General features: G+C 41.4%; 1 protein-coding gene across 1 annotated transcript in view; it reads right to left on the reverse strand.

The window, feature by feature from the left end:
* Positions 1-1,361: 1,361 nt before the first annotated feature.
* LOC104076782 (MICOS complex subunit mic25-a-like) overlaps positions 1,362-27,831 on the reverse strand; it is a gene marked incomplete at both ends in the record, with an annotated part of 75,042 nt that continues 48,572 nt past the window's right edge. Inside the window, 2 exons of the mRNA XM_009577780.1 lie at positions 1,362-1,497; positions 17,270-17,340. Coding sequence (XP_009576075.1) covers positions 1,362-1,497; positions 17,270-17,340 — 207 coding nt within the window. The remainder of the gene's footprint in view (positions 1,498-17,269; positions 17,341-27,831) is intronic.

Genomic DNA, 27,831 nt, shown 5'->3' on the forward strand with positions numbered 1-27,831 from the left:
CAAGGAGGAAGCATCAGGTAACGGAGGCTGGCAATAGATGCGCCAATGCTCTGAACACAGCAACAGAGGGCATGGATTGTGCAGTGGCAGCTTTACTTTAAAACTGAGAAAGAAAAAGAAACCACATGTTTTGGGAGCTGGGGACTTTAAAGATATCAGAAAAAAGCCCTTTCCCTGGCAGCTTTAACCTTGCTGATTTGCAGACATACAAAGACCTTCTTTGTAAACAGGAAGGAAAAAAATTCCACTAGGACTAGCAACAACATTTGGTCTAATATATCCTGACAATTTTCCCATCTCCTTCTGTCGGGCTTCTTCTGGGAGCCGGCTGGCAGCTTGTTTCATGTTATACTTAAATCAGGCATACAGCTTCCCCTCACAATGCTAATGCGACAGAGAAAGACTGCTTCTATGAAATCTCCACCTCTCCCCCACCCTTTGCATTAGTAATCCCATGAGAGGAGTCTCAGTTTTCTATTCCCAGAAGGCTCCATCCTTTTCCCCAAATCCACCTTACTATAGTCTCAGCACCTTCTGGAGAATTTTCTATCCCCCCCAAAAAAAGAAAAGCCTGCCCTTGAGGGACACCTGACCCACTGAATTCTCAGGTGGGGAACACCATCCTTTACACTGCAGACAGCCCAAGCAGCAGCTTATGTCTTACCACTCACTTTTCCCAAGACCCTATCCTAGTTGTAATGTCCAAATATTTCATTTTTCTTTTCTCCTTCACTTGTTTCAATAGCCAGAAATTCTTCCAAGGTACTGAGCAGCCATTGTCCTAAGGCATCAACAGAATCTACTAGGGCTCTGCATCTCAGAAGGAAGAGCCATAAGGCTTGCTGGCCCCCCGCACAAGATGAACAGTTTTTAGGAGTGTGCAGTTTTCTTAACAGGCAGCAGCTTTGCCCAGTAAAGAAGCTTTCCTCATGCAGCAACAAAAGGAAGCAAGACCTCCAACTGTGAAGTCCCATAATGGGAGGATGTTTAGAGCCCGTTTAAAATGTTGCCGACATTGGCAAAATGGATTTGCCTACTGTTTGCAAAATAGAGCATCCAAGAAGGCAAAACTTGGGAAGATTATTGTGGCTGACTTTGAAACCTAGGAGCATTGGTACTACTGTTCGGGTGGCAGCGCAGTATAACAGGACCCACCGATGGGAGTGAAGCTGGGACATACCAAATGTGACTGGGAAATGTGGAATGAATGTGGGAAAACGGATCCCAAAGAAAAATTGTTTCCTGTGAACACTGCAATTTGACCAACAGATACCACAGCTCTCAGAAAGACTTCCCAGAAGAAAACACCACACAAACCAAGACAGCAAAGCCCATGAGTACAACAGGGAAGCTTTTGTTACCTTCTGAGCTGCACTAACACAGCGCTGATACTCCTTAGCCAGCTCAGAGCATTTGAGCACTTCATGTTTGTTTTCTTGGTAGCACTTCAGAATTTCAGACTGCAGGCTTGCACAGACAGGATCAGTGTTCCTCCTCCTGCAGGGAAAACAAGCACAGAAAGATATGTGAAGAGGAGTTTTCACCCACTTACTACCATTTTACCAGTGACATACATACTAATCTTGTGTTGGAGTCACCTAGCCCTAAAAAATAGAGAAACTGGTGGGAGCAGCAATCACCAAAGTGGGTCAAATGACCAACAGTGTCTTTCAGCTGAAAAATCCAGAGTACTTAGCAGAAAGAAGGAACACTTTCTTTCTAGGTTGGTGTGGAAGGCTGTTTTATCCTTAGATAAAATATCATCTCTCCTCTGCAGTCAGGAAAAAAAAATATCTATTCCAAGAGGTTCAACAATCTCCCCAACTCACATTGGAAATCTTTGGCAGAACTCAGGAACCCTGGCTGGGCCTGCACTAGATCTGTAACAGTCTGACAAGGAACTGAATGGACTTGTTGAATAAGCCGCCTCGATCTATTGAATTCTCATCTATTTAAACACTTTAAAAAATCCAACATAGTTGGAAGCACTGCAATTCTCCTAGTGACTAGAAAACACAGAATAATAGGAAGACCACATATCTTTTTCTTTGTATTTCTGAAGCAATTAGTACTCATACCCCGTAAGTGGCATTGACAGCTACCCAAGAACAATTAGGGATGATGTTCTTATACTCTAATGTGCATGTGTACATATGGCACATCATCAGCAACAGTACCAATAAAGGGGAAGGTCGTTGTAAAACAATACCAGCAACAATGGCACAAACACAGTAATGACAGTGTCATCAGCTGCACAGGCAGGCAGACACAAATTGCAGGAATTTGCAACACAATTGCCATGGTATGTTTTACCAGAGAACAAGAGAACATATGCTTAGGTGTAGCAATTCTCAAATGCTGCCTCCTAAACCATAAATCCATTTAATTTCTTGCATTTTCTGCCCCAATATGCTTAGAGAGATCTGTGCCCAAATATAAACGCACCTCTTCCTTCCAAAGCACTTGATGCTACAGGCAGGCATTAATGCCATGCTATGATATATTCATTTCCACATAACAACAACAGGCACTCATTCAGCAACAGGGCTTCAATAACCAGGCAGGAAGAAAACATGACCTGATCCCTGGCATGTCTCATTCTCTCAGGTTGAACAGATTTCTAAGAAACATGAAATCTTAAACCAAAATCTAAAAGCTTTTGGAGAGCTCAGATATGAGTTTCAAAATCACACTCATTTTTGTAAGGTGCTCACAAGGCAAGTGGAAGGGCCAAAAGAAGAAAAAAAAAAATTATGTCCTTTCCATATCAACAACCTGGTTGCTCCCTCAAAATATTTTGGTTAAGACATACTCCAAATGATACTTCTTCAGTCCTCAGTCCTACTGCCAACATACACGGACAGACTAAGAATTTATTAGTAACAGTATGACAGCCACACTCTAAAACACTGAGGTTTGGATCAGAAACCACCAAAGATACTACAGAGACTTCTTTTTCTACCTCTTCACTAATCTTAGAGCTTTTAGAAGAAATTTATTCTATGCATAGTCCCTAGAGGCTAGTGTGTATTTCTAATTTCCATGTTCTATAGCAAATCACCTTTAAAGCCTCTAAAAATCCATATTCTAAAAAATCTTCAAATTTTGGAATAGAAAAGATCCCAGGGAGAGCTTCAGAAACTCATAATGTTGGCATTTTGCTTTGTCACTAACTTTAATATCGCTCTAATCAAATCAGCAAGACTGTGGAAATGATACCAAACAATACCAGGTCAGGAAATACCACCAAATCCCTCAATTCATTGAAAAAGTTAAGACTTTTAAAATTACGGTTTTTAAACTCAGTCATGTTAAACCAGAAGGGCATTTTGTAATTTTCATGCAGAAAGCTGGAAGAGCAAAAAGGTACAGCATGCCACGAAACAGTCTGTATTCATCTGAACTGAACAATATGGTACAAACATCTCAGAGAAATATTTAGAAGAATGCTTGAGGTTGCCATTGTCGGCATGGAGAGCTATAGGAATTGTGCCTTTTTTTTTTTGTCTGTTCCTTCACTGTCCCTCCTATGGCATCAGTCCTCATTGCCTAGAGTAAATATAAAGCTAGGACCCATCTGTGGGCTCAGACAGCAGTGCAAAGTCTGTGGCCCCCTGCTTTAGGTGACACCTTGGTGCTCAGCCCACAGCGCAGAGGGCTATTTAAAAGCCATGCAGTGGTGAGCGAGAAGCCGCAGAGTAAGTGTTGCTGCCTAAAGCCTACCAGAGGCAAGGGATCAATCAGCACAGAATGGCATGCATTGCCCAGCGAGTACCTAAACCAGCATTCATATATGCCACTTCCCACAACACAGAGAGATTTATTGGGTACCGGGTACCCAGAATCATAACAAGAATATTCTCCTTTATTTCTTCAAAATAAAATCTCAAACTGTGGTAATTGCACCAGCTTCTCAAAACAGATTTAGTGAAACTAATCCACATAACGCGAAGTTGGTTAAGGTAATTATCAATACGAATTACACAAACCAATGTATTAGTGCATTCACAAGTAAACTGGAAAGTCAACAGAACCAGTTAAATCCCACTGAGGATGACATTTCACTTTGGAGCGGGAAGCTAGCGCTGCTTGGGAGATAACTGTCACTGTGCCCCAACCATGCAGTGTGATCTATGAAACGAAGGGACAAGTAGTAAATGTGAACTCACCATAAGGAAGCATATCCTGCAGAGTCCGGGAGTACACAAGTCACCCACATCCTGGAGACTAGTTCTGGTACCCATCTGGACTGAAAAGGGGTATCTGAACTGCTTTGGTGAACAATTGCTTGAGGAGCTTTTCTCCCAGCACAGCAATCACTACTCCTGTCCTATCTGACTCAAAGGGATGCCACTCTCCTGCTCACATTAAATCTCTTAACTTCAGGTTGCAACATTTCCACACAAGTGGGAACTACAGCCCTATACACCAGTTGCACCTTACAGTTGTCTGGCTTTACTCATACATATCTGAAAGGAAAAGGAATTAAACACAAAAAACCTGATGAAGACCAGCAGTGTTTAACTACAAACATCTCTGTTGAGAGCAATGACACTCTGTTGGCACTAACTAACCTTCAGAAAAATTCATCTTCTGGACATTCCACTACACTGCTCTTGGTAAACGTCTCATTGTTTGAGGGTTTTTATTATTATTTCTTAAACAATGAGAGGGAAGGAACATGGTGGAGCAGGGATGAGGTTTGAATACATAAAGAGCAGAAGACTAGTATGCTTTGACCTTTCTTCTAAAATGGGTCACAGTTTTAAGCATAATATGCCACCACCAAATAAGATAGACAATTAGCCTCTGTCTAAAATAAAACGCGTTGCAATTGCTACCGCTATTATCAAAACAGATGTAAGAGGCTCATTTATAGCAGCTAGGAAAAAGGCAAGAGAGAAAAAGTCTGGGCTGGGAGGGGCTAGGACAATACCTGTGGACAAGGAAGTATGGGAGATGAGCTCTGACAATACCTTGGAAATAAATGCAGGACATACAGAATATGAAAGATTAAACCAGTAACACACACACTCATCTGTTTAAAGGACGAGGAAAGGAGAAAAGATTACAGGTGGGAAAAAGGAAAGGATGGATCTAGAAATAAAACTCATTAGCAGTGCCTCCCCCATCATAGCGGGGAAAGAAACCTTTGCGTCACCACTGTTCAATGGGAAGGAAGGGTACATACACATGAAATCCATGATTTCAGATCTTCCTCTCCCCCTCCCATGGAGGGATCTAAATCAGGTCTTTGTCTGGAAAAGAAGGCAGAGGTTTTCTTAAAATGAAACAAAGGGCATCCTTCTCTCTGCTATCCCTTGAGGTAACACAGAATGAGCATGATCTTGCTGCATTTTGACACACCGAGAGTTACCAAATCCTCTCTATCACTGCGTATTCCCTTTACTTTATTTAATAAATGAAATCTCATCAACTTATCCTTCTTCTATTATCACTGCTGACATCAATCTGATAATATTGGCTTGGCGTGGAATCGTGCTAGTATATGTCCTCTTGATATTTAATTTAAGAGAAACGTCTGCAGTGGGGTGAATATGTGAAGCAAGCTTTTTATTACTGGCAGCAGTAAGGACGCTGGGAGTGAATTAGACATTCATCTTAGTCAGGGCCAATCTAGTGGCTCAGAAGAGGTTTTCTTCTTAACCCTCTCCTAACTGTTCAATAGCAGCAGGTAACGGCTGCTCCAGTCAGTAACTGCATTCATTTGTCTTGGCAAATTCATTTCTACACGGATATAAACGCCATGAAGAAGTGCTAAGTGTCTCGGAGGTTAAAGCAAGGTTCTTCGAGAATTTCCATCATAAGCTCTGCGATAGTAGGAAGAGTGCTGGTCTAAATGTCCATCAATTAATCAAGAAGCAACACAGCATCCAAAGACAAACAAACTTACTGCAAGAAGCGATTAAGGCAGTATCATCAGGATACAGACCCCATAGACAGAAGGTTTCAAACACAGCACAATGGCTACTAGCTAGTTGCCGCTGACAGGTTCCCTTTTTGGAAGAAGAATTATGGACTCAGTATTGGAAAACCCAGGGAAAGCTGGAAGATGTGTATGCATTTGCTAGTCCTTCCACCCAGCTGAAAAATCAGACTAGCCAAGCAGAAATACAACTTTAATGCTTTAGGACTTGGCAGCTCTTTAAACTACTGCAAAATCAGTAACTCCACAGCGAGTACCACACCATCACTTGGCTTTACCGGGTAGAGCAGCAATTCCAGATGGAGTTAAGAGCAAGATCCTCTTTTTACTTTTTACAGGGGGAAATCATTCAAGCTGAGGAAAAAAAAAATCAAGATAGATCGACTGATGGTATCTAAACCTAGACATTTCAATACCTCTGCTCAGAAAGTGAAAAACAAAGACAAGCAGGATCCCTCGTATAAGCCAACTTTAGAGTAGCTAGCTCCAGTGCACAGCTGCAAGCAGCAACCTAAATGGGGCAGCAAACTGGAATTTCCTGTGGGCTGCAAAATCCAACAACAAATGGATTAGCTGCTTTCTGCTGCATTATTTGACTAAGACCAGTGTCTGAGCTAACTTGAGCAAACCACATTAGTCACCACTGTCACTAGAGTGCAGACGGCCTCAGAGGTCAGCAATGATGTGCACGGGCAACGCTGTGGGCAAAACCCAGGGCACACAGCAGCAGTTTCTGCATGTCAGGAAGGAATCAGAGATGTGTCATATAGTTGGTTAGCCTGTTTATATATCCAGGGTAATTAAATGCATTTCAGACTAAGCTCAGTGATGCTTTGGTCACATAAATGTGGTGTGCTGCCATGCTGTACTGTACATATATAAAAACCGGTAAATGGTTAACTGACCTGTAAAACTGCATTCTCCCTTGGGTAGCAGTTGGCTCTGATGGCTTCTCTTTAACATGTCAGAAAAATAACTCCAGACAGATGCAATACACAGCACACAGAAAGGTTCCATCCTCTCTCATTATTGCATCCTTGACATTTACAGCAGAAAATTAAACACAATTGAAGCATTTCATTCACATATAACAAACTCATCAGCACAGAACATAGCCAGGAAAGCTAACTTTCAGCATAGGCTGCAGGATGCTGCACTATCACAAAGCAAATACTATGGCCTCACTATAACCTATCAGGATTCCCTGATCCTGCACATCAGCTTGATAACGTGGCTTGAATGAAAGAGGAAAGAGTCATATTGCAGCTGTTTGGCAAGAGAAATAAGAGATGGAAGAAGATTAATAGATTATCCAAACCTCTGCTAAAAGTTCAGTAATATTTAAGCTACATAACCTAGCACAGTGTAAACAGACTGCATGCCTCACGAGGATAAACTGATGTGATCAGGGAGGAGATATTTCTGATCAGCCTCATGTATTCAAAACACTGCTCATCAGGCTTTGCCACTGATCTGGATGGAATACAAGGCTTGTAGAAATAACATTGTGTAGAGTAAGAGGGAATGTACTAAAAGAAAAGGCGAAACCTCGTGACAATTTTCATGAAAGCAGGGGCACTACCTCCAAATCTCAGCTGAAGCAGTTGTATTCTTGTCTTTCTAAATCCTTCCCATATGCCTTGTCACGTTGTCTGTCTGCAGCACACTACTGCACAGCTGCAGTATTTCCCCTCTCTCTTTCTCCCCCTTGACAGCTGCATTTCAGTAATAGGTCACCCGATTCTCTTTTTCCCTACCTTGCCCATGGAAGTGCCTAATGAATGCATATTTATAAAGTACTATGAGTTTCTGAATGACTCTGTGATCGTACAAAATTTGCCACTCAGGTACTTCCCAATCTGCATTCCTGTTCTGACAACTTGTTTGAAGCTGCCACACAATTCCCCACTGCAATTCGTGCACTCGTGCACCCTTGTCCTTTCCAGGACAGATACCTCCTTTCCTTCTGATCACAGATAAGCAGAAGCTGTTCTGAAATCTTCTGCTGTGTAAGTAATTAGATTCTATCACTGAGAACAAAAGTTAACACAAATGTCCAAATCTCAAATGTCAGCAACTTGTTGTGTCACTGTACTGCATTCAGTGAAAACAGCCTGACCCAACCACATTTTCTTCATCAAGCAAAAAAACCCGAACGCCCAAACTCTAAAACATACAGATTGAAGAGGAAACTGTAAAAAACCTCTGATTTTGGAAATCCAACAACAATCTCTCCATTTCAGTGATGAAATTTAGGCAAAGAGATTGTGTGACCCATCCAATGCTGGTTCCAGCTCTCTATCTTACTTACTCCAAAATATCAAACACACTTCCATCCTCCTACACGGTTTATCCTCACACACAAGCGATCATTTCCCATTTGACCAATGGGTCATCTTAAAAGACTTCAATTTATACTTCATTGTGCTTTGCCAAGTGCAGCTTCAACCAAATTTAACTGGCTTCCTTAGCACCCCATAAGCTGCAGGCACTGGGGTTTTGGTGGTGGGCTGTGGCTCTTTGGGGGAAGAGGAGGGTAGCAATATGCAAAAAACTGTACAAAACCATATAAAATTAAATGATCCCTATCCTACTGAACCTGCAAAAGCAATAACTAATCATCCCTATTAGCATTCTGCATGGCAGATGGCAAGTGGTTTGGAATAATGAGAGACTTTTCCCCACAAGTGGATAATTCCAATGTACATTTGGATGTAAATTCTTTACTGATTATGATGGTAGAATACTGAGTTATGAGAAACTGCCAGTTTGGAAGATGAAAGGAAAACTACTGCCTCTTCCTTCACTTGCCAAGAGTTACAGAAGTTAACAGAACTGGATCTCCTGCCCACAAAGCCATGCACCATTTTTTCCAAAGATGCATGGAAGCTGACTAGCAAAGATGAAGAGCCTAAAGTTAGCAGCAAAACGGTCTCTGGAAGCCAAGCAGGAAGAATCTTGTTGCTGGAAGGAGTTCTCCGAATCAGAAAGGAAGCTGGCTCAGCTCCCACAAGGCAGAAAAGCAATATAGCAAGCAATAACTGAATCTGAAAACAACACACAGCCCAACAAGTGACCCGAATAGGGATTTTCTTTCTTCAGATAAAAAACAACATCAAAAATTGGTTAAGATTTCAGGTCAGGAAGGGAATGCATGCAGCTTACAGAACACATGCAGCACTGGCCTTAAGAATATATGGGTTGTGGTAGTGCTATAATGTCTCAGGGTTAGCTGGGGTTAGCTGGGGAACTGCCTGCTGGGAGAATGCTGGGTCCATATTCTTTCTTGGTCTATTAAACCCCTCCCCAAAAAGTATTCTACAGAAAGTAACTGAAGATGTGATACGCTGTTTTCATATAACCACAAGACATGAGGGACAGACAGGTTCAGTAAATTTTTCCTATGTGAGATGGTCTCGTAATGACGTCAGATTGCTAACAAAATGTTCTTTTTAAAAGAAAACCCTGACCACTCATTTGAACAGCAGTTACTTTTCTCAAATGCCACTAAGCACTGTACTAGGTCCCTATGGTTTACACCAGACTACACAAAGAGGTTATCAGTGACAGACAAAAATACATCCATCCATTAGTATATTCTGTACCAACAGAGTGGCATATCCTGCTAAAGATGCGGAAACAAGTTTTGAGAGGAGAATGAAGTTGCCAACCTTAAAGTTCAGGTGGGATCTGAAGCTAAACAGTCACCTTATTAAAAAAATCCCCTTGCTTCTGCCCACATGCTCTAATCTTCAAAACCACAGTGCCCCCTTTTACCATGCTCTGCAATTTGCTGAGTACTGACTCAGCAAGATCCCCATTAAGCAGTTAATCATCCCCCAGAGAATCAATAATGGTGCTTTCAAAGAACACATACAAAGCCTTGAAGTCTGTTTTTGGGAGGTTTTTTTTCTTTTTTGTTTTTAAATCAATATTATAATTTCAAGAAGTCCTCAGAGAACTGAAAAAATCCTTATAGAAAATAATTTAGATGACATGGTTTTAAGTTTGGAGAAGAGCACATGAAGTGTCTCGGGTGAGTTAATGAGACCGATGCCTACTTGAGGCTCCTCCATCATGCTGTTAGTGGCACTCGCAGTCAGCACAATGCTGAGAAGTTCTCTCCAAAGAAACAATATTCATCCCTGAACAAGCAAGCGCTCCTGTCTTCCAAATGCCACTTTTTTGGGCCAAATTAGTTACGATTGTGGTTGGTGTGGTATGTGTATGTCCCAGACAGGCAGGCAAGAGACACTTCCAGGACTAACAAGGAAAAGAAAAGGATAGGAAGGAAGAACCAACCCCAGCAAGGTCCTCTCACAGCAGTCTGAGTACCACCTGACCTTGAGACTCCAAAAGCTGATGAGACCCCACAGACTAGAAACCTATTTCATCAGAGTAACTTCATAACTATCAAAATCACACCAAATAAATAAATAATAAAATAAATTAAGTCATCAAAACCTAGTCTGATAGCAGAGATGGTTTTTCTCTCCCTTTATACGGGAGGAAAGGATCTTAATCTCTCATCAGCCAACAACATCAAACACCACCAACTTCCTCTGTGCAGATGGATCACCATGATGGAAGGTGTCCACAGCCATCCTGCCACATTCTTATTTTCTCAGAAGACAGAGATACAGAAGCTCTGACCTACAGAACAAACTATTTCTCTCCTCAAATTTCCCCCACTGGTACTTGCCTTGGTCTCTCCTATCATGCCTCCATCGCTCCAGGAGGAGACTCTGACTCAACAGTAAGTAAAGACATTTCGCACAGCGCATATAATCCAGAATCAGGAATACAATTACTGTTCAAAATGGCAACATTGCCCTTGAAATCAGTTGCTACTGAATTAATGACCAGATTGTTAGGAGTGTTACCTCAACTTTGCCTTAGGCTGTTAATTAGCAAACAAGTCATTAATTCACTGGTAACAAGTGGTTTCTCAGGCATTATTGCTTCTGACATCTTTAATTCACCACTCTTTTTGGAAAGCTTCCCCAGACAATTTTAACCTCAATCCTCAACAAATCAGCCCCGTGCCACTACCACCAGCTCACTATACAACACACATGCTGGAAGACAGAGGCAGAAAAACAAAGCAGGAATAAGCTGAGCTGGTTCACTAATTAATATTCATGATACTTTCCCAACTCAAGCCAAGGGGGAGGCGGGGACCAAAGGCACAAGAAGTTCTGGACTTTGGTGTGGACCTGTCATTACATCTAAATACAGAATAAAATACTTTGAAACCTGGAGAAACTTTGCTTCCACCATGGTACACAGTGGAATATGTAATTCCCAATCTGAGGACAGAGATCTGCTTCTATTTTCACTGCATTCTCTATGATAAAGAGCTTTGAACTATTTCACGTACTCTGATGCACCAAGTATGTCTAGCGTTTGTTTTAACAGCTGCACAAATATCCATGCTTTTGAAAACAATCTGAATTTGGCCTGCCAACAAACCCTGATCTAAGGGTTTTATAATGGCAACATTACTACAGAATACAAGTGCTTTCCATGTAAAAATCGATAGCAATAGAAACATCCCTAATAGACTACACAGAGTCTTTGGCACCTATTCCTTTGCTTTTGCAGTCTTTGCTGTTCAGGTCTTATTTTATAAATTCCCAAGTTCTACCAATGTACCTTTGAAGAAAGGCTCTTGCAATTTTGAAAAGATATATTAATATTTTACACCAGTTTTTCAGCACTAACAGAACTGCAATCTCAGTTCATTGGACTGATTTATTAGTCATCCCTCATCATCCATGATATCATCATGCAGACAATACTGTGAACACTAGATTAGAACATCATTTTACTAACTGGGCAAAAGGAAAGTCTTATTTATAACCAGCATCTTAGCAATCCCCAAGAACTGAACTTCAGAAAGAAGATTCGACAGCTTGGATTAGGTATACAATCTAATAGATTTTCAAGATTTAAAATTCCGTTCAAAAAAGAATAATCTCGCCGAGCTGGAACATGTACATGAATCTGTTACATGTATTTGACTTCTATTACCATATACCATATTCCCAAAGTAGTAGGGGAACATACCTTGCTTGGAATCAATGCACTGGTACAAACAGTTGCTTAACAACAGGCCTTCCAGAATTCATAAAGAAAACGTTTACATGCTAATGTAAATGACTGAAAATCTTTGTGAAGCAGAACTGAAAATGATCAGAAAGTTTTTCTTTCAGTAAAATTCACACCATGTAAAATGACACAACATCATAATTGACCTATCTACTCTTTTACCCTCTTTTGAAATAACTTTGGGGAAACTCGTGCCTTACAGGAATATTCCAATTTCCTACTGAGAGCAACTTTATAAATGTGAGAAACAGCAAATCTTTGACTAATAACTCATCTCAGCACAGACAGAAGTAGGAACAACTAACACCAACCAACCACTGAGGGAAGAACAGGACTGGGATGGAGCCAAACCATTTTTTGTGAAGGTATCATCATTGCAGGGCACAAAAGCACTATGTTGAGATAAGGCTGGGGATGAGCTCCCAGCAGTAATCAGTCTTTTATTCCTGAAAACTCTTAAATCCCTGTTGCAGAGGCCCTTAATTTCAACACTGAATTAATCATTTACCTAATCTAATGATAGGAGAAATCGCAGAGCAATTTTGTTTGAAAACTATGACGTCTTCACCCTTATCCTTGGGCTTCATGACTGTCGACATAAGTATTTCAGAGCTTGACTCCTGGGCACAGCCCTCTGTTGAAATACCTGAGGCCTTGTAGTAGATTTCAAGATTAATAAACTCAAGTATCACCACATAACTACCTTATAAACCTTCCAGATCTATACAAACAAGAAAAAAAAGAAGAAAAAACAGAGAAGGCAGTTCCTCTAGGTTCCAGTTAGTGTTGCAATTTTAATTGAGAGGCCATCAGCCTCATAAAATTTTGTGCAATTCAATAAAACCTTCATTTCCATGAGTACTGAAAGCAAGCCATAAATTCCCTGTTCCCAGCAGATAGTCCATCTACGAACATTCTCCCCCTACCCCCACTGAGTCAGTGCGGTTCTCTACTCCACGTTCAGCCCAGGAGGATACTTACTACGTGCCAGTTTCTCTAACGTAATCACCTTAAATACTCATGTCCATTAAGTTTAAAGATCTTAGGACCATTAAATGGATCTCTTAGATACTAAGTCCCATATGGAGTAAATCTCTTTGGCAGTTTCTCCATTGGAAAGCTGCCTTGGATTCAAGGCTGATCTCTATCAGGATAAGATACCGACGTTCTTTATGCACTCCTTGATAGCAGCGCAAAGCATATGCAGTCCTCTCAGCACAACATGCAAAGCAACACATCCATCAGTAAGCAGCTTCAGAAACAGTTCTGCAAACTATAAGGAGATCTCAGAGGGAAACTCAGCTTCAGAACATTTTATCTTTTAACAGCTTCCTAACCCCTCACCCCACTCCTGCAGCTTTACCTTTTAGAGAGAGTCACACCCCCACTCATGCCAATTCTTGCATCCAGATTTAACAACTACAAAAATAAAATAAAAACGTGATAAGACAACCTTCACAAAAGAAAATAAATCAAATTTTTTTAAAAAACAGCATTTTGAGGATAAATCTAGAGTGCCTGCACTAAGCCATAACCTCTTTACTGATGTTTTTTTCCTTTCCCTTAACTGATTCAGGGACTGTAATAACATTTAATCCTCAGAAGCTAATCTAAATGTAACACTCAAAAGAAGACAAAGACAACACAACAGAAAAAAATTTGGCCACTGCCTTTTGGGAGTGCTGCTTTATCCCCGGAGCAAGCGCATTAATAGAGCTTGGAATGAAATGCCATTTTATTCTCTGTAGCGGGGAGGGGATTAGGAAGTTGTCTTCTCTAAACCAAGTCTGAGTCATGGCTCTATGAACACTGAGAAAAGGATGTGGAACGAAATGAAGGGCGGGGAGCACTGGCTTTTTATTTACACGCTGCTTCTTTTGTGGGTGGTTACTGATGCGCACAGTTTGCTAAACAGGGAAGGAAGAGGAAAAAAGTTCTAGGTCCCCAGACTTTAATTCTGTTGGTTAACAAAAGAAAAAAGTAATAATGTTCCAATTACAACAACATCATTGAGACAATATGTCGGTGGCAACTGTCCAATTTACCACAGCATGTAAGCAACAAGGGCAAGTTGCTTAAGGTGCTAAAAGCTGCGCTCAGTCGTTTCTTGTTGCTAGGATCTTCTTCCTGGGAGAAAGAAACAGGTTGGACAGAGCCCAGAACAAAGAAGAAGGAGACACTGTGGTAGGAGGAACGCGGAGACAGGAGCAGGTTGGGTTCAGGTGGAGAGATGAGGAACAAAGTCCATTGCACAAGTCAGGCCATGTAGGCATCAAACCTAGCGTCCTACCTTGAAGTAGAAACCAAACGCTAACGACTGTGTCAGTGATTAAATATGAAGCTCAGCACTAAGTACTTCACTTCTGTTTCTATACAAAAGGGGATAGGAAGGTTTACCTGCCTACCTCACAGGCATGCTGTGAAGGGTCACTGGTGGAAAGCTTGTACAATATTCCTAAGTCCTGCAATGCTTGATAATCACTAAGGAGAGGAAATAGTCCGTGGAACACCTGACCACTTGTGCAGAGCTGTAGGTGTTGATAATGGAATTATAAAAGTCAATAAATGCCAAGAAAACACTGTTTTATTGTTTTAGATATTTCTTATCTTTGCTTCAACATGGACTCCGAAAAACAGGGTACTCACTGTGGAAACAGCCCCAGCTCTATTCTCCTCTTCCTCCATCAGCTATGCTGATATACAATGGCAGAAGACAACAAATACAGAGTAGATTGGTCTCGCAAGGCACAAGTGCCAGGGGCAGGTCAAAGAGTTCGGTGAAACAGGGATAATATAAGCTAGGGAAGAGACACTACAGGAAGGAGATGCACTCTCCTCTGCAGATGGAGAAAGTGCCACTCCTGGTTTCCTTTCGTTACAGGAGCAGTTGTAGTCCAGCACTCGAAGCAGGCAGACCTGGGCTTTGTTCATACTTTGACTATATTCCAGTTCATGTGATTTTGCTGGAGTGCCAGTTTATTCCTGCCAACCAAGCTACTAGATCTGCATAAATCAGTCTCACCTATCTTAGCACTTACTGTGCTTGTACGTCTGATATGAAAGCGCAAAACAGGATGAGCAAACCATAGTTTTCACTGAAGTCACAGGATCTTGTAATTTATTACCATAAACAGGCTGTAGAAAGACTTGAATGTACAACGCCTAACAAGCGGACCTCACAACATGCAGACTTCGAGTCCTACCAATTAAGCATGAATGCCAGTGTACACAGGAAGTTTCCCAGTCCCTGTCCCAGCCTTATCATGACCCACACGTGAGGCATGTGCATTCTTCAAGAGTGTTTGTAACAGCGTGTTGTACACCAAGGCAATGATCCCGAAAAGGATCACTGCATACTGCTGTAAGAGATGCGTACACTGCAGGCTGATGGGGCAAAGCAATGATTCTTCCCGCATGTGCAATTATCAAAGGGTATTATCAATCCCAGATCATGCACTCCAACATGCAACTCAGTGCAATCCTGGCTATTGCTGGCAATTTCTACTGTAAAGAAATAGATAGTATGATGTTCACCTTCTCCCTCAGTTTCACTAGTGCCACACAGCTTGTCCCTTCTCAAGGCATCTCCCAGCCACATTATCTTTTCACACAAAATTCACATTAGGGCAGGTGTCTCTTTCGGCTGCCTAAGGAATCTGTCCCTTTATGACAGCTCAAGTTCACACGGCCTTCAAATAGAAGGGCAATGTACAATAAGGCCAGAAGCCAGGGACTGGCAGATGATGAAGGCTCAAAGAAAAGGGGAAGGAACCCCTAAGAGACCATAAACACATTTTCTGAATCTTGAAAGAAAGAAGTCATTAGCATTTGCGTTGGTCTCAGCCACTAACCTTTATGGGAAACGGTTGCGTTCCTGAGTTTCCTATATTACCAGTCTTCATCTCCACAAGAAACAAAAAAGACCAAATGAAACTGAAACCTCAGGAACCAAACTTAAGACTACTATAAAAAAATACGTTAGTTACAGTCTAGTAATAGCAAGTAAAGAACATAATTCAAGGTCCCAATCTCTTCCTTTACAAAGTCACAAGGATAAATCATTGCTACATGTGTTCCCAACAACTGATCGCACATCTGCAGAAGCAAATCCAAGAAAAGACTGAATTGATCAAAGACTGTCAGAACTTTATGTCCTATGAATTTTTAAAATTTTATTTAAAAACAGAATTTAGAATTCTACTATGGAAAACTGCATGAAAATGCACGCAATGTGTTAGCTGCCTTGTTTTGGCTTCTTTAGCAACTTATTGCTTGACTGTCCAAACAAAAATGTGAAATTACAACAGGTTATGTGATGCTTTGGCAGCAAACATAATTTTAAATAAAGACAGCACAATATACTGCACATCCCACTAACATATTCATCACTACTATATTATCTATTTATGCAATTAAGTATCATACAGTCTGGACTGGACCCAACTGGACTACATATGTTGCTACTCCAGCTTACTGCATGTTGGCCAACTGTTTACCCAACTGAGATCCGAGTGCTGCTCTTGACAGTGTAATTGCTTTGGACTCATTAATATTAAAGAATTATAGAAAATATTTTTTCTTGGACAGCTGTTAGTGCATGTGGAACAATAAGCTATATAACACTACTGGCAAATACAAATGGAATTTAGACACTAAATACGCTCACGGCAAAAAGACATTAAAGGTCCACTAATTGTGCCAAGGTCAATAAAAAAGGTCAGAAAAATCATTGCACCCATTCTAAGAAAACATTCATGATAATTACAACTCTATTTTCATTGAAATTTACAGGGCTAAGATTTAGGCTGTTTACCTTTTTCTTCCCTAGACAATGAAAACTTTAGAAGTGGTGCCATTCTTCCTACTCCCATGCACCAGCCCAATACTGCAATGTGTAGGTTAAATACATTGGGTCAAAGTTTGAACAGATTAAACACATTTCATTGCCATTTTGAAAACCCTAGCAAATACTCCCATTTAATGTGAATTTTCTAATTCACATGTCTTCTCCCTCATTCTCCCTTGCAAGATCTAACAACTTTATACTAAATGCTGTCAAGCTTGGCACAGAAAGAGAGGATGCTAGCTTACAACTCCTCAGCCCCCTAAATACCTGACAGGAGGTAAATTTACAGGAATATCCAGAGGCTACACACAGATTGTTATGAAATGCAGCTCGAACTGATGAAAAGAACAAAAATGGCTCCTCACTTTATCCACTCCTCTGCCTTGGCGGCTGCCTCCTGGTACTGCGCAGATGTCAGCTTGTAGATCTCTGCATTCTGAAATAAAGAATATAATGCTCAGCTCTAAAAATTAAAGGCATCTCAGATCTCATCCCGTCGCAAAGTTATCTTCTATAATTAATAATGATTTCTAACAGCAAACAGCATATTCAGTTCAAAGAACACAAAAAATGCTTAAAAGTTGATTTTCTTCTTAGGAAAATGCATCAAGGCCACAACATGTCCTCCATTCTGCGCTTCACCTTTGTGAAGGTAAAGAGGGGAAAAGGTCACTAACAACCAACTGTCAGCTTTGATCATTCCATGTAACCACAAAAACAAGGTGTTCCCAGCACCGAGTTATTTTGAGTTAGGTTGTGTTTTGTTCTCTTTTTTCATTAATTGCTGTGAAGGATCTAGTAAGTTACTGACATGCAAGTATCAAAATTGGCTGCTAGCACTGGAAAATCCATTTTACATTTCAGTGCTTCTACTTATGTTACTTATTCTTTAAAAGAAAATTATGCAGCCTGTTTCCCTTTTAACAACATAGGAAGGCATATCAGGTATCAGTTAAGGCACTGCCAAACAGAGTCTGGAGTGTCTTGCTGCAGGGCTTAAGAGGTTTGCATTAAATTCTCCTGAGCTTGCACGGAAAGAGTTTTAGTTCACAACGCTCAGCTGCTGAACATGGGAGGATGAATTCCTCCTCTCGGCTGCACTTACAAGCCTCCCAAGCACAAAAAGCAGAAGGGAATGGCTACGCACCCCCAGCGCCTTCGCTGCAAGGTCCTGTGTTACTAAACTGCTGATAAAGCTGCTCTAGGCAAAGCCTCTGGACTTTATACTGAAATAGCTGCAATTGCCTCACTCAAAACTCATCTGCAAGGCCCTTAGTCTGAAAAGGCACAAGCAGAAAATATGCAATAATCAATCAAAAAAGTGACAAAACGGTATTGAATGCGAAGACAGCTATTCATTTAGGGCTGGTTCTAGCTGCTATCTCGTCTCTCCCCAAATTTGGTCATTTTATATAGAATACTATTCTTGCTCTTCTTCATTTATTTTCCCATAAATGCAGCTGTGGTCCTGCGCATGATGAGACGACACATACTGTTCAGCGGTTAGAAAAAGGAAAGGACAGATATAACTCAAGTTCTATTAGCGGTTCTGCCACTTGTGCAATCTTGGGCAAGTCACCATTCTCCATCTGCAAGCGAGGGATAACAGCTGCCTGTATCACTGAAGTTGTGTGAAGCTTAGCTAATTGGAAGGTTTATACAGGTTTTCAGAGCCTAGGCTTCAAGGTGCTATATTTAAGCATTTTATCTCTGGTGCCTGAATTTATGTCACATACCGAAAAACCCACAGAACAGACTTTGCTTTTCCAAACTTTGACCTACAGAGAGACAGACTTAAACTCAGAAATCATGGATGAGTAACCACTTCAAAATGCATTTTGCCAGCAAATTGTCATTAAAGTTTTCATTTACTTACTTGTTACATAATGGTCAAACTTCTATGCTATTAAACCCATTTTATTCCTTCCTATAACGAAAAGTTCAGCTTTTAATGGAGACTTTTTCTCTGTCCTGTAAACAGACCTCATGACTTTCAGCTCCCTGCTGTTACTTATTCACACATGAAACCACAAGACCTGTGCTTCATTAATTAAATTTGCCATTAAAAATTAAATAATGTGAATAAGTAGATGTAAGCGTTATCTCCATGGGTTTCATAAGTCTCACCGTTTCTCCAATTACTACCCAAGCAATTTTCATATTTCATACTGTCTGATTTCTCAAAGGGACTGGATTTGAGAGATCAAAATGAGAGAAAGTGGGAAAGAGAGAAAGCAACGTAGTAAAATTAAACATTTTTCAGGCAATAGGAAGTAGACCCGTCAGATACTATTAGCCTGCAGCACTCTGCAGTGAAACAGCAGCAGGAGAAGAAAACAGGAACAAATATGTTGTACGTGAGACCCAGCATGAGGCTGGCATTTAACGCACCTAAAGAAAGAAAAAATAGCCAAGAGATTCATTTACTGGTTGCACTGTCGATTAAAGTAGTTGTGGCACAACCTTGCCTAGTTTATTAGAGAGAGAGTTCAACTGCCCAGGCCCTGTACTATCGTCAGCCCCATCTGCAACAACATCAACTACAAACATGGACAAAAGTAGCTGGGAAAGAAACTAGTATGAAATAGCTCTGGATCCTAAAGCTGATGAAAAGCAGGCAAGTGAGAACCTGAATGGAGAGGCAAGAATCTCAGTGAAGGAAAGGAAGAGAGACCTGACCTCAAAGAAACCACAAGGTACACGGCATGCTGTGAAGATCAAGGAGGGGCACAGAAGACCTTCAACCTGAAGATGAAAGCTGCTGAGTTCTAAAAATGAAAAGGAATCATCTTTGCACATGATCCAACTGGGCCTCTTGCCTTTGAGTCAGACCTCTCTGCCTTCTTCTTCCCCTTTTCCCCTCAAAAACCCTGAAAACCAATGAAGCAGTATTTCCAATGCTATAAATCAGTATCTTTAAATGCTTCCCCAAGCAAGAAAAACAGAGTTTTACCATTTAAACCTGAGTTCGTTCAACAGATAGACTTGTTAAACAGGTTTTCCTTGGCCTCTAGGCCCTTTCCTACCTTGGGAAAGTCGCATTCACTTTTGCCCTAAACACTAAATGAGCAACAAATGGGCTAAATCAGCAACAGATGGGCCTTTCAGCATGGGCACAGTCATGGCAAGATCCATGATTTGGGGCTTCTACTTACGGAGAATAATTTTCCAAGTATCCTCATCTATACAACTTCAGATGCAAGATCTGATTCATTTTCAGTATTTTACCCTATCGCACTGTGGCAAGGGATAATGTTCCAATGGCCTACAAAAATCTAGAAGTTTATAATAAGGTCGCAAATGAGGAATCAAGCCAGGAACCACCTATGCACTTCCTGTGACCTCAGCAGAGCCGCCCACACACAAAGGCTAGTCAGCAGGATCAAGGTGTGGTATTTGCACTTGAAACAGTCTGAGCTGCCCATAGTCTTAGCGAAGTCCTTTAGCTTCATAAAACGATATTCCGTTGCACAGTAAAAGAACGAACATTCAACAAAAAATTACAAGACATCAACGCTGCTTTTAATTTACTCTCACAATATTTGATGCTTGAGATAAAATGGCATCTCACAAAGAAAAAGTTGAACATGAGACCTCAACTATTATTAAATAAAGCTCCTGGCAGTCTTAGTTGCAGAAATAAGTTTAAAAACATGACCAAAGGACACCATAAGGGCTCAAATAACAAGAGACACAGAAAGAATGAATGAACCACCTAAAATGTTTCACTTCTCTCAATAAAGCTAAGCCTTAGGGGAGCCAACTTCAGAACATCAGAGCTTTGTCATATGGGGAGAGCGCTCTCCAGAGAGGACAAACAAACTAAACAAAGAAATGTTAGTTTGAAAGATTTTCCCCTGCTATTAAATGATGGTTCGTAGCAAATAATAAAAACACCAATAAGTTATAAAAATACATAACTAGAGCCTAAAGACCAACAGAACCATTTTCTTTACCCTGCTGCTTTTCTACAGCAGATTTGCTGCTATACCCTTGCTCCCCACTCCTCCCAAAACACCCTTGCACTAAAAATTCCCCTTCCAAAGGGAACCAATTTTAAAACTTAGAGCTAAATTTGGAGTAATTTTAATTCAGCATTCCTCCTTGGCCGCAAACATGCAGAGAAACTCCAACACTCACTACACTGCCCAGGCCCTTTCCACAATATATCGCAAAGAAAGTAAGAAAACAATATAGCAAAAGATGGAGTTCTCAGGGTTATTTCAGGAGGGAAAGTAATTGAAGCATAAAGAGAAAACCCTGCCAGCTCATTCTCACATTGACATTAAACCACATTCCTTACAACTTCAGTGAAACATGCGCTACTTGCGGTAACATGTAAAACAGAAAACCGAGCAACACAAGCATGAGGAACCAGAAATTAATCAGATTTTAGGCAAAATTCTTTGTGAACATCAAGCAGCAGCAGCAAAAACTTGACACCAGGACACAGATTTCTCCATCAAGTTCAGTCTTGGTCAATAGATCAGAAGGTGTTTGGATTAAAAAAAACCCAGACCACCATCACCACAGCTATCTTGAGATATTTTGACACCTCAAAGTATAGAAGCTTGTCAGTGGTCACAGCGCTTAAAGATACAAAGAGGATTAACAGCTGTTGGAATGCTGCCAGCCTAGACAAATGCTAGTGATACCTCCGATGAAACGGAGCAGGCCAGCAGAGGCCTTGACAAATGCCGCAGACGACAGCTGGGGGATTAGATGGTACAATCTGCCTCGCACCTGACAGACACATTGCTTCGATCCCCTCTCCTGACGTCCAGCAAACCTCCCGCCGCAAGGCCCACTCGAGCCGATAGGAGCACGAGAGGTGGTGCCGCTTGGCGGGGGCAATATGCGGTGTGCCCCGGGAGTAGGAAACACTGCAAACTCGGGAGAGAAAGGGGAAAGAAAAGCAGAGGTTACTTCTCATGTATCAAATGTCAACTGGGAGATGTTCAAATTCCTGCTTCCAGCTGCTTCTAAAGCCAGAAATAAGACCTCACACCACCCTGATAAAGCAGCATGACTGCCACCTGCCTGCACGCACTTGGGGACAGGGAACAAGCAGGTGTCCTAGACACAGATGCTGCCACGAGGAACAGCGGGAAGCTACAGAAAAACTTCAGTCAGTGCAGGCTTCGCGAAGCGCCTTTGCTCACAGCACTGCAAAGGGAAGCAAAGGTACACTCGGGCACCACACACCTCACCAGGTCGCTGGTTCACACGCACTATAAATCAGGTTGCACATTCTCATTGCTCAGAAGTCTCATGCAAATGGCTCCTAACACATTTGAAAAATTGCTCCATCTACTTGCACCCCTCCCGCAGGTACAGAGGCAAATGAGCTGAACCGATCTGTTCACTGGACGACCCTTTGGATCTGTTAAAATCAACCTACACAATCAATCACTGCTATCAACTCTGGTCCAAAACAGGGAGTTTGGGAATTTCAGGACACATTGCAAGAAGCAATCTCTTCACCTCCTGAGCTCGCTCCTCTTGAGTCCCTGCTCAGCCTGTTTGTTGGTTTCAGCTAGCATTTAGCTAAAAGAGACATTCGCATTTTCTCCTTCCTATCAAGCACAAGTGCACATATACATAGAAGCCGTTTCACGAGGAAGAGAAATATGCATACAAAGCATATCACGAGAGCGTAGAAGCCAAGGGTTAAACTGCTTTTATGCGAAGTCAAATGCTTTTACTCAAAAGGTAATAGAGGAAAGATACAAGCAACTACAACAGCTTGCTGAAAGGGAGAAAAGATTTTTTTTTTTTTACCCAAAGCCAACTTCTAAACACAGCTCTGTTGTTTGCTGTTCATGTGTGGGTTCATCCACTCCTCCTGCTGAGACCAATAATGAAATGAGACCATTGAATTTGTGTCATTCTATTCTTTCCTTCGGCAACAGGCTGTGAGATTATAAATTTTGGATTAAGATTCAGAGGACAGAAAAAGAGCAATGTCCACAGTAACAACACAGGAAAGTTAAACTAGTCACAGGCAGAAGTATATTCCTGTTTGAACAGAGCTTCTCAGGACTGCAATATTATCCTGAGTTGAAAGCAAAATATTAATTCTCTAGCATACCTAGACAGCTTCTCAAAAATAAAATCCCCCAAAACACCAATCTCCACAAAACTTTAGAGAGGCAGAGCTGGAGAGAAGGACCACAGCTGAGTTTATCCTATGGATAACAAGTTAGGCACAAAAAGGTTAAGCTACAGCCCCTAAAGCACACAGTGAATCAAAGCTACACACCCCAGGACTTCCCAGAACCAGGTCCCACACTGAGATACTCCATCTGGGTAAGAACGGGTTTACAGACCCAGCCCGAGATCGCACGCTAGAGTCAGACTGTCTCTAGGAAGGTACCCTGGGAAGAGTCCAATTAAAACAGGTACCCCACAGAAAGATGATATTAGGAACTTCTTCGAAGGGCTGCAGGTGCCTCACTGGAAACACGCAGAAAAGCCTCATGTTATCTTCAACTCAGAAAGACAGCCAGCAACAAAGAAATTATTACTACACAAGCGATTAAAAGGGGAAGAAGGAGCAAAAAACTCCCAGAAAGAATTAAACACTGCATTTATATGAGGTTGCTTTAAAGCACACCATTCTGAAAGACTGCAAATTAAGCATTAGTAATTCTTTAAACAAAAACTCTGGAAAGTAAAAGCACCTTCAAAGAGAAAGGCCATAGAATGCCAGCAGGCAACCAGGCTTTCTGACAAGGACAGCAACAGCAACATGAAAGGCCCAGATTAACGCTGAAACTGTTGTAGGAGAGTATCACTCCGCTCTCCTCCTAGCTGGAAGTTTAATATAGGAGCGAGAAGTCTTAGGTGAGAAATTCACAGTAAATGCCCAAATCAATTATACCTGACAAGTGCAGGTAAACAGGCTTCCCAAGCATTGATTAAACATCAACGGTTTTCAGCATCTGCTTCAGAGAAGTCCTACACCTGGCTGACCTGCACAGATAACGTAGTGTCTATGATTTTAAAAGCAAGGCAATGCCTGCTAAATCCCTGCGCCCGGGCTGGGCAGCTGCACAACTAGTTCCGTAGTGACACCTGGGTCCTATCAGCCGACCCGTCACACAACCAGGATGAACTCCTAGGTCACAGGACGCTGCCGCTAACAACTGGGCATTGTCCAAGAGAGACCGACAGGCATGCAGAGAACCAGCACTAAGGGAAGGGGAGAAGAGGGGAAGAAGGGAATTGCCAGAATATCAAGAGTGCCAAGGTATGTAGCTTAAAGTTTCATTAGGAGGCTGACCAGCACTTCAGAGGAAAAAAAATTATTTAAAAAAAAATAGAAAATTGGCAGTCATGAAGTACTTGTCATACATAAAAAAAGATATTAAATACATTCCCCTGTCAGGCCCATCACAGGAGCTTATTTCGGGAAGGGAGGAACATTATAGCTAAGGTTTGATGCCATCATGCCAAAGCTGGTATTTGACAGAGCCTCCGACAGAACTCCCACCACCTCAGACGGGCACGCTGCAGCTAAAACTCCCGGCTTTCTCTGCTGAGAATATCCCTAAACCCCATTTATAAACTGCAGCAGCTGGCCCAGTTAAGAGTTCCTGTCCCGATTTTAAAAACCTAAATTATATTCATGACCCTATCCTTTTCCACAACAGGTAGATAAGGAATGCAACTGGATTCCCAGAGGAAGCCGGAATAAGAGGGACTCAATGCAGTAGGATGTGCAAGAGGACTGGAGAACACTGAAGAAAATGCATCACATCCATGCACTTGCATGGGTAAAGGGAACTGCAAGGAAGAGAGTCACTGTAAGAAACAAACAAACGAAAAACCACCAAAAACCAGAAGTATACCAAAGCCTGCAAGTTCAACCCCCTCCTGGGGTTCCTCCTCTACCCCCAACTGCAAATTATTCTCCATGTGCAGCTTCCAGTAAATCAAGCTTTGCTAAATAACCCCAACATGTGCGGGGCTGAGAACCAGCCAACAAGCAATGATGAGATGTCCCTGGAATGATTAAGGAAAATGCAGACATCTCTCAGGTTACAAGGAAGCCTGTTGTACTCTTCCCTTAGTGCATATGCAATGCTGCAAGCACTGTTCTGAAAACCTCTGATATTCAAAGGCTCATTTGGTTGACAAGGAGCCTGTGGATTCGTGGACAGATTGTCACACAAACTGTCAGGTTTTTAGAGAGACTATCAGACCTCTCTTTGCCTACGTTATGGAACACATCAAAGACACAGAAGATGAACCAGACGCAGACTGCACAGATCTGACAGAATGGTGGGTGTACATATTCAGAATACTGTACTGCTGGGGGGGGAGGCTTAATGTGAATAATCAGGGGCTGAAAGTTCCAGAAATGTGACAGGTTTTGGCAGCGATTCTCATCTTTGCATTTATTTATCGAAGGGAGAAAAACTGCCACACTAGAGGCAAACTTGGGAGAGGAAGAAAAATTATATCAGCAGCAATTTATTTTGCCACCGTACTTTTTCCTTATTATTATTAGTCCCAGAGCATTTTCTGAAGATATTTATATTTTCAGTCAGGGTTCTCTCACTACACTTGCAGCATCTCTTCCCATTTTATCCTGTAGGAGAGGCTGGTTTAATGATTACAGCCAAAAAGACTGCTAGGACTTTACAGGTCACTGTACACAGTTAATGACACAGACAAATCCACACTTTCAGAAGTGCCCGCTGGCTTGCGGCTCTGTCTGGAGATGCTCAGGAGCTCATTATTCAAAACTTCAAGCTCAAGTTATGGGTAATCAGCACATCTGAAGAAATATACCATACCCAGACAACCAAAAAGTGAAGTAACAAAAGCTATTATAGAAAATACTAACCTTCAGCATTAGGGTCTCACTTTTTAAATGAGGACAATGTTCACTTATCTTCCAGTGAGCTAGAAACCTCAGTTAATGAATATCTGGAAAAAGTTCCCAGCGCCACAGCTCAAAAGTAGTTTTACAAGGATAACTTGATGTCATTCCCCTTTATTGGTAATACTTGGACAAATATAAAGCGATGGTATATTTATTTTACAGCTGGCAAAAAAAAGTTATTAGTCTACTTCTACCAAGAAGTACTGATTATTACTTAAAAAGGAAAGTTAAATATAAAATGAAACACTGATAACAAGAAAAAGAAAATGGATTAACACAGATTCCTTTAGCCTGCCTTTACAATACACTGTCACATAACCTCCAGTTCTCCCTGCAAGGCACCAGTTATTCCAGAGAAAAGAACACTAGTATCTTTTTATATTTATTTTGCTATTCAAAATGGATTTAAATTCTCCACACAATAAACAGAAAATAAATACGATGTTTATCCTAAGATAAAAAAAGCCAAGGAGGACAAAGGAGAAGGGATCGTAAAAGGGATAAGAAAGAAATCAGAAAATATTTGTAAGCAATTTCCTTTCCATCATTTGACAGTCTCATTCTCTCTGCTTTTAGTGATCTTCTCTTTCACATGGTTTTTAACGGAGCCGTTTTGCCTCCTCTGAAGAGGACAAGGCATTGAAGAGACATCTCTGTAGCTGGCAAAGAGCTTGTGAAGTCTCCAACGACAAGACCAGAAGGATCACAGACCGCCAATCAGGTAGAGAGAGGCATTTTCACAGCAGGGCTATTGAGATGTAAATATTAACATAAAAATCAAACACCAACAGAGAGCAGAGGCGGCCACACAAGTGCTTCATTCCCATACTCCAGCAGCAACCATTCCCTCTCAGTCGATGACCGTCACAACCCTGGTGCATGATGTCACCCATGGTTGACAACAATAGCATTTGGTCACCCCCAGCTTAGTATCGTACTTTCATTACAGAATCCAGGCAGAGAAAAAGGAACAAGGGATTTCTCACTTTTAACCCATTACGGAATAATAGGAATAATTGCTTACTAACATTAAACCAGAAAAATCTCATAAAGCCTTGCTGCCAAGGCATCTCAGGAACATAAATGGAATAATGTCACACGTATGGTGTACCATACACCCGTAGATGCAAGCTAAATCTACTCTCAGAATTTAATCTCTAAATACCATCTCTAACAGTAAGGAACACTACGTGCAAACAACAACAGACCTTGACTTTGGGACTAAACAAGGAAGAAATAAAAGTAGGCTTAAAGCTCCAAAAGAGATATTTTGGTATAAGCATCTGTAATTATCCGGGGTTTGTTGCTGTAGCTGATAAACGTTGTACCAAGAAAAGGTTTGGGAAACAGTGTTATAAGTGGATTTTTCAGGCTTATGAAAACAGTATCAGTTTTTCACCTGTATCTACTGGAGAAGACCAAACAAAATATCCTAGCCCTTCAACTGAGGACAGCTTGGGCTCAGAAGTTAGACAACAAGAATGCAGAGAAGGGACAGAACTATACTTTTGCAGGGGAACAACAGGAAGGGGAAAAAAAAAAAAAACAAATGCCACAAACTGCAGACCTGCAACCAGATCCTCTCTCCACAGAACAAGTGAACACACAACAAACTTATAACCCAGCACTGTCCTATTTTCAACGGGCAAGGACAGACTCTGTGTTCCTCACTGGGACACCCTTTGCCTATCATAGAAATTGACAGCTAGGACACAATTTTTTTTTTTTCGTTCGTCCTGCAACAAACCCTTGCCTCTAACTGGAGGAAGAGTTATTATCTCAGTGTCACACGAATGAGTGATTAGCCATCAGGAAGTAATGGCTTTTTGCTGCTGCTAGCAGAAGCAGTATCTCAGCAAATGACCTAAAGGTGAAAGGTCTCATATACTACACTTAATCCCCTAAACAGCCAAAGGAAATTTTGTGGTATGCGTAACTATTATGAAAAATGAAGTTAAAAAAATTCATATACGTGCCCAGGCAGGCACACGATACAGCATTTTTACACACCCATATGAGTCGTCTTCTCTGTTT

Source organism: Fulmarus glacialis, unplaced genomic scaffold, assembly GCF_000690835.1.
Source record: "Fulmarus glacialis isolate BGI_N327 unplaced genomic scaffold, ASM69083v1 scaffold4675, whole genome shotgun sequence".
In the NCBI taxonomy this organism is placed as follows: Eukaryota; Metazoa; Chordata; class Aves; order Procellariiformes; family Procellariidae; genus Fulmarus; species Fulmarus glacialis.